The 8,624-nt window shown below is 45.3% G+C and overlaps 1 protein-coding gene across 1 annotated transcript; it reads right to left on the reverse strand.

Moving 5' to 3' along the window:
- Nucleotides 1–267: 267 nt before the first annotated feature.
- Nucleotides 268–3,819, reverse strand: C4H19orf53 (chromosome 4 C19orf53 homolog). Its single transcript, XM_083180015.1, has 3 exons — nucleotides 3,598–3,819; nucleotides 2,047–2,102; nucleotides 268–543 (listed from the first exon to the last, which is right to left on the reverse strand). The coding sequence occupies exons 1-3, from the start codon at nucleotides 3,674–3,676 to the stop codon at nucleotides 397–399; spliced, it is 282 nt and encodes a 93-aa protein (XP_083036141.1). The 5' UTR covers nucleotides 3,677–3,819; the 3' UTR covers nucleotides 268–396.
- Nucleotides 3,820–8,624: the final 4,805 nt, after the last annotated feature.

The raw sequence follows: 8,624 nt of genomic DNA on the forward strand, positions 1-8,624 counted from the left end.
GATTATGATTGGTTGCCTATAGCAACAGCCCATGTGAAATAGAACTGCCATCTAAGTAAATTCCCCCCTTTTGTCTCACCGCAGGGTGACCAGGAATTTAGTGTCATGGTGAAACACTAGCACGGTCCATTGTTTCTTTCACAGATATCTTGACAATGGCTTTTGTCCCCCCAGAGCTCACAATCCGCTTCCAGTCAGCACAATGAGCAAACAGCAGGATCTATTCACCTTATCCACATTAGACCATTGTAAAGCAGGAAACTGAGATGCTAAAAGAATACACGTTTTATTAAGATTCCTCTGGGCAAGTAACATATGTACAAAGGAGGGGACAGGGAGATCCTCTGAATAAGCGGCCAAAACAAAGTCGCCCACATGGACGGACGGACCTCTGGATTACGACTTGCTTGTCCCGGCCGGGGTGTTCTTCCCTTTCTTATCGTGTTGGGGGGTTTTCAGCACGGAGAGTTTCTTAGGCATGTTGGCGCTGGCCTTCATGGTGACGTCATGCTCAATCTTTTTGCATATCTGTACTTCCAGGTTCTGTGTGGGGTGCAGAGAGGAGGGCAGGCGAAACGTGCGTCATTCACATTGCAAGGAAACAGACGCGGGTATAGGAATTACTTATCTAGATTCATGGCGACTATAAGCGCCTTTACTGTACATTAGACCGCCCCTTTCCTCCCTTGTCCCGCCTCTCAAGCCATAGCAAATCATAAGCGTCCGATGTATGCAGGCTGGACGGAACACATGTTCAAGTTACACAATGCAAAACCGGCGTAGTACTAATTGTGCCATAGGCCCAGCAGTGATTAGCCTGCACCGAAAGAGCACAGGAGAGGGCAGGGTACACCCAGATCAAGCATGAGTGATGTCATTACATCAGTGATGTCATTGCAAGCATGGGTGATGTCATTACTCCTGGGTGGAACCTGATCATCCCATTACCCTTCTATGTACCTGCTTTGTGTTTAAGTGCGATGATATACACGCAAGATTTGATATACCCACCCACCGATAAATATTGTGGTGCCTTACAGATACACAGCGATGGCAACCATCGATGGGCGATGTGTCCATGGCAATCCCTAATTTCTGGCCCACGGAAGGTTTGTAGCCATTTAACGGCTAACACTTCTGCATACACACTGGGTGAAATGTAATAGGATGACATATTCAGATTTGGTAAGAAATCTCCAGTTTTTTTTAAAGCGGCAATCATTTACACGGCAAAATCATTCTGGTTTTGCAGTATAAATGATTGCCGCTTTAAAAAAAACCCCTGGAGATTTCTTACCAAATCTCTCACTTTCTGAATCTGTCATCCTATCACATTTCACCCAAGATCCCTTTTGGGTGCTATATACTGCTCAGGGCTGCACCTCCCCTCAGGGTCTAAAATGACAGGTTCTTTACTGCACAGTGCCGAGAGCAGGACTGATCGCTCTACGTCGCCCCCACCTGACAATAATACCCAATTTCAGTAATATGTAGTTATGTTCCGACTAGATGGCACTATACCAGCGGTAGAAGTATTCCAACAGTTGCGAATTGTGAAATTTAGAATAAAAATATAATATAAGTATATTTAATAAAATATAATTAAGTAAAATGTATTTTTATGTTCAATTATGTGAGGACGGACAAGGTTTGCTTCTATTTGTCCACATATTTTATGTATGGCAGAGACTTGCATTGGTTTTGCCTATTATATTGACCATAACTTAATTGGTCTTAGACCACCAATCCAAGGCACCCCAGCCAGTATCCTGAGGTACCCCTGGTGGGTGCCACGGCATACAGTTTGGGAACCACTGTACTATACCAATGATATCTCTGCCTCTTATTTACTTTTAAAATGGACAAGATAACAACGATGGCAGCATTCACTTATAATAAACGTGAAGAGTATTAGGATATCATTGTAGGACTTATTCCAGCGAAATCATTTGGGAATATGAATCACACAGGGGATACTCTGGAATAACCTAACATAATGAATGGACACTACTACGGGGCTGTACCGTGCTGCACGGGGACACTCACCTTCTTCAGCTTCTGCTGGTGTATGATACGAGACTTTTTGGGTGCAATCATTCGCGCTGTAAAAGACAAGAGGAGGTTTTATCATTCGCACCAAAACTTACTCAGACGGGCCATCGGAACCCCGCAGACAGGTCCAGGAAGTTACACCCCTTGTTTTGTACAATGTCCTTTGTCCGGACCACAAACGAAGTAGCATGTCAATCACACTGCCGCTAAGAGGGACCGCGAGCGTTCATGCTGCACCCGTCCTGTGCACACGCAGTTCCCCAAACATCGGAGATTTGTGCGTAAACCATCGGGTACTGTATGTGTACAAATCCAATACAGGCTCCACGCGCATAGTACAGATCTGTACGCTAATGCAATCTCATCTATAAATGTGTACGCAGCTACTATGCAAAAATATGTGTCGAGACACACACTGCCGGCATTGTAAGTCTCAGTGGCTGTGCACCAAGACAGAGATGGGTCACACATCAGACCTCTCAGTAGCCCAATGGTCCCCCAGTATGGCCTCCTGTACCGAGACGCCGGAGCTAGTTTTATTGCATATGGGAGAAAGAGCGCTATATAAATAAAATAATTATTATCCCAGATATAGAGGCCATGTCCCCTGCGACACGCCTTCATACTGCCGCCTCTCCCCGCACATGGCCCCTGTCTGTCAATCACTCTGCAAAATCTCTGCAATCACCGCCGCAAGACAACTGCAGCACATACGCAGCGTGACTTAAAGTGTGTACATACTAGATAAATCTTTAACCATATGCAGTATAAGGATACGGATAATGATCTAGTGTTCATTCTAGCACCCGCTATCTTTGAAAACCCATGCAGTTCATCTTCCCTGCCTGGGGTGTCGCTGTCTGCTGTAGGGCTTCTAGCACAGTGTTGTCTGTATATCAGCACTGATATGCAAACCAGACCTGTGCTAGAAACACCACAGCAGATAGCGACACCCCAGGCAGGGAAGAGGAACTGGCTGGATTTTCAAAGATAGCGGGTGCTAGAATGAACACTAAATGATCTATGGGGTTGATCCCATTAACCCCGAAGGGTGTGAGTTGCTGTTCGGGTGCCGTTTTCACACTGAAAACACCACCCCATGTAACCCTAACTCGCACCCTTTGCAGGGCCGAATTGGCTGAAATTTGCTCGCACCCCTGCACACTTTTCAGCGAACTCGGCCCATCGTAAAGTGCGCCCGGTGTTGTGACCATTCGCACTCGGCGAATCATCCGCACACATCATGGTTATTAGGATCTACCCCTATTTCTGTCTTTGCGTCTGGCATCTAGTATTACAAAGATAATGGATATCTTGCTCCGACAGGTGCTTGGCGCACAGCCCGGCCGTCCCGCCTGCAGAGGGTGCTGCCCGTAGTTTGCGAATAAGCTGTATATGGGGAGCGCTGCTGCCAACTGCGTGCTATCCCTGATGAAAGTGTCACGCAGCTATTGAAACGCAAAATAGAATTGTGATCGTCATCTCTGAATGGCAGGGAAGCCTGATTTATACTAATGATTATATATATATATGCAGAGCTCTCACCTCCCTTCCGTACAATCGTCGGCTTCTTCCCCGCATTTTTCTTGGCTTTTGCCTTGAGCTTCGGCGCGCCCTGAGCCATAACACGCGGTTAGGAGATAAACGAGAGAAGCAAACACCGGGTCCGGGCTACAGCGCGTGCACACGAGAGTTGGGATTGATCCCGCTGACACCTCGTACACCAGCATCATCTGCGCACCGCCATCTTGGTTGAGGCACCATGAGATCACGTCACTGCCGAACGCCGCCATCTTGTTGGTGGGGTCCTGTGTGTTAGAGGCGACGTATGTTGTAATGAATAGAGGAATTCACTCACTGGCAAGCTCAGGTTGGGGTCATTAGTAATCATAGTCATACTGGGTTGATACATATTCAGGGGGAAAACAGGACTTGAAAAGGCGGTATATATATATATATATATATATATATATATATATATATATATATATATATATATATATATATATATATATATATATATATATATATATCATTATATCGGATATTCATCTATGTCTGCATAACATTGCAAATTGTCCTCTGTCAGTTCAATTATCTTGTCATACAGCACCATCTTGTGGCAGTCATGTGTACTGCACTTCTCTGTTAGAAATTCATAATTTTATAGTACCGTGCACAGTCACTATTGGGATTACTTTACGTGTACTTTACGTTAGCTTCTTATTCACTCCTTATTCGAGCTCCAGATTCTTATTCAGAACATTCACTTTTGCAAGGGTTAATGAGTCTTAGGTCACAAATTTGACACCTGCATAATTCCCAACATGTCCCTCTCCAGGAGGGACACAATGCTCTGTTTCTGGACTTCCCCCTTCATTTATGATTGCTGCGAGCCACCGAGCCCGCTTCGCTACGCTCGCCACGCTTCGGGCTCGCCACACTATATAAAATCAACTCCACGCCGACGTGGATAGTGTGGGTATGAAAAGGTCGGGAGGATGCCTTCTGCCGCTACGCTTCGGGGTCACATGGATAGTGGGGAGGGGGGGGGGGGGGGTGGTGGTGGTGCTTAGTGGGCGCCCTGGTACTACATAAGTACCCATTGTGTCTCTCTGGGAGAGGGTCATGTTGGGAGGTATGCACCTGAAATCGGCAGAGGGGTGTCACTAGCATATGACCCAATTGTACTTTGACTGGCCCAAGGCTGGATTGGGCATAAAAAATGTGGGCACAAGTGTATACACCATATTATAATTTACTATTATGAATACGTAGCTGTAGTTTTGCAATGGTCACTCCCAATAAACAGGACATGGTGTTACTATCTGGGGGTAGCATAGCACCCGAGGGTAAGGGCTTATTGCATGTTTGGTAGTTGGTGGTTTGTATGGTCAGTGTTTGCATACCTCCCAACTTTTATATTAGAGGATGCAGGATTTGCCTCACCCTGCGCCTGAACAAGAGGTGGGACTGTGCATGCATGGTGCGGGGCCTTGATGTAGGGCACAGGGCTGAGTGCAGCGCCATGACTTTCCTCATTGAGAGGCTGTGCCCAGTGCTCCCTCTCACCCCTCTTGTTGTCTTGTGTGATCTCATCTTTATCAGCCCTTAAAGGTTCAGTGTAAATAGGGCCAACCTGGAAACAGTGTAAATGTGTTCTGAATATGAGTCCAAACCAGGGTTGTCCTGTGTTCAAAATTTCCCAGGGCCGGCACCACTACTAGGCAGCCTTACGTAGGGTACACACTAGAACGATCATGATTGTAAGCAGATCATAAGATGATCATATGAATTATTATTATTATTATTTTATTTACAATGTGCCACATTATTATTATTTTATTATTTACAATGCGCCATAAGTGTTTGGCAGTGCCGTACAAAGGAACAGTACAGGAAGAAAAAAACGGTACTTGTGTATTAGCATGGCGCCCGGCTACACTAAGTTTTCAGTGTAGCCTGAGCTACGCTGTCAGCGTAGGCCAATGGCTGCCTAGCGGCTGCCCAGCGTAGTTAGCGTAGGGACTCTGCGGCAGTCTGTCCCCGGCATCCATAGCTCTGTCCCCGGCATCCATGGCTCTGTCCCCGTCGTCCATGGCAAGCCTAGTGAGCGCCTCTCACACAGCGCTGGTAACCGCCAGATCACCTGCGCTGTCTGAGACGCAGGTACGTCTCAGACGCTCCTGCGTCTCAAAAAGCTCCTGCGTCTCAGTAATTATTGCGGCAGGGTATGGCAACCCTGCCCGTGTCCGCAAGTGCGTCTTATGCACAATAAAGGAGGCATTTGCCAGTGCTCCATGTTACATACTGACAAATGCCTCCTTTTCAAACCCCCACTATCCACGGCAGCCCCACGAGGGGACGTGTTACGCTTCCTCCCGACCTGTTCATACCCCCACTATCCACGTCGGCGTGGAGTTGATTTTCTAAAGGGTGGCAAGCGCAGCAAGTCACTGAGCCAGAAGCGTAGCGAGCCCCACAAGGGGACAGAGAACACATATAAAGTGCTCGCCACGCTTCGGGGTGGCGTGGATAGTGGGAACACAATCACACCTGTCATGTCAGGCAGGTTTAAATGGTCAATGGTTCCCACACAATGTAATAAGCACTGACTGACTACGCTAACTACGTAAGCTCCGGCTGGGTTGCACTACGTGGGCAAGACAGCGAGACAGTACAAGGAGAGGATGGCCATTAGAGCGGCTCTGATGTCGGGCACCAGTGAACAGGCTGCTGCTCGCCATTTCGCACAGGCACGTCACAACATGGCAAATTGACACTATCGTATGATAGACCATGTGCCACAATTGACTAGGGCGGGTGATAGAGATAAACAATTATTAAGACGTGAATGTGAATGGATATTTCAACTAAATACTGTTAATCCAGGTGGTTTAAATGAGGCTATCAATTACAGCTGCTTTCTATAAGAAATATGTTAATTAGATTTCCTTTACATCAGCCCATACCTGTATGATAATTAGCATTTTTTTATTGGCACTTTGTATTTTTGTTGTAAGGATTGTTCTACCACAGAAGCTGATTCAAAACATATTTTAAATTGTGTTCTCTTCAGGGCACTTATTATCATTTTCACCACTTAATGAGCACTATTTATTTATATAATATCCAACATCTAATTTGGCCTTATGAGGTAATATCTATAGTATTCTTTAACTTAGACTGCCCTCTAGTGGTGAGCCAATATAAGCACATGCCCTTTATTTTTAATTATCTGATTTTGCATAATGTTCTTGTATTACGTTTTTGATTATGCTTGCCATTCATTATATTATGTACTTTGATATATGCAGAAATTAGTTTTGCGCAATTGTTAAAAGGTGTGTTGTATGTTTTCACAGGGCTTCCCCGGCTGCTGGTATGCGCTCCACCGCCGGTGACGCGTCACTTCAGGGTTCTGGACCGGAAGTTGGAGCGGAGACCCGGACGGCGGACCGCCAGACGGTGCGGTGAACGTCAGCATGTTGGTATGTATTTAACTCACTGCACTGTATTATTTGGTAATTGTCCTGATGACGGGAGTGTTCCCGAAACGACGTTGACATGCACCAGTAAAGTTTTTTGGTTATTCACAATCCCGGAGTGACGCCCTCTCTTTGTTGTTATATACATTGGGGGTCAACTTGCCCCCTGGGTGGGCACCCGGGCACAGTATCATTGCTATTACCTGTTGGCAGGAGTGCCAGGCAGCACACTCGCAATCGGCTTTTACGGTCACGGTGCCTTCACCAACAGTCCTCAGGAGGAAGACCACGGATATCAATACATACACAGGAGCGGCACTCAGAAATTAAAGAAGTGTGGACCAAAGATCTGATCTTTGGTCCACGCTTCTTTAATTTCTGAGTGCCGCTCCTGTGTATGTATTGATATATATACTGTTAAAGTCGAGTTACACACACGCCATTTTAGGATAGTATGGCCGCCATTTTGGTTCGCAGAGTTGCGCAAATAAAGTATAATACCCGAGTCTGTGTAACAAAGTGGATCATAAGCGCAGCCATACTAATACACATAAATTTATAATATCACACTAACACAAAATAAAATATAGTTAATTAAAGGTTTAGTACGCTACACATAGTTTAATTAGAAATACACAATTGTTTCTGTACATGTTTGGTATCTTTATGTTCTGTGTCCCGTGCGCAGCATTCCGGTCGCAGCCAAATATTCGCAAGTACTATGGTTTGATAATTACGGACAAAATACTTATTATATGTACTTTTGCCATGTGTCCTGTGTAAGACAAAGGAATCAAGTTGTAACCAGTTTTTGTTGCTGATTTATGACCCTGACGACGATGCCAGCAAACAAAGGACACCAAAGTACCCTCCCCCTGCACCAATCCAAACCAGGTGCAATACCTTGCCCCAATCACTGAAGAATGGACATTTACACCCTTGACCAATCGTAAGGGCCTTTGACCCCCCTTCTTGGACCCTATAAAATAGCTATCCCTGAACTGGCTTGGTCTTTTTTGCACTGCATCTCTCCCTACATTTTGACCGGGCTAAGTTCAGTTTGAACATAGCGAGCTCCGACCGGACTGCGCTGCGATATTCCCTTTACGGTAACATTTGTATTCCTGTATGTTCAATGTGGCTGATTATATTATGTATCTGTTTCTGTCCCCTTGTTAGTTTAAAGTATATTTATTATTCTTAGTTTAACTGTATCAAGTGTACCACTGTGTTCTTACTTTCTGTAATCCCCTTTTGTCCGCTAGGGACTAAATACACTATTTAGAGAATCTATCTCCTCACTTTGTTATATCTTTGTCTTGTCTATTATTCGCATCTAGCGATAAGGTATATTACGGACATTGTCCATAAAAGGTATTCGCAGTTTAAGTACTAATTACTGCAAAGGGATTTCTTATTACTGGAACTGATCCAGCGTGTACAATACACGGAGAAGGTCCGCCACGCTGCGCTACGCTTTGTTAGCACGTAGCTAGAGATAAAGGGTACGCAAGTTACGGAAAGAGTACGTAAACTGCACATTTCACTTATTGTTCTTCTGGTTATATAAATATCAGTTTTAAC

This window comes from Crinia signifera, chromosome 4, assembly GCF_055691185.1.
Source record: "Crinia signifera chromosome 4, ASM5569118v1, whole genome shotgun sequence".
NCBI classification, from domain to species: Eukaryota; Metazoa; Chordata; class Amphibia; order Anura; family Myobatrachidae; genus Crinia; species Crinia signifera.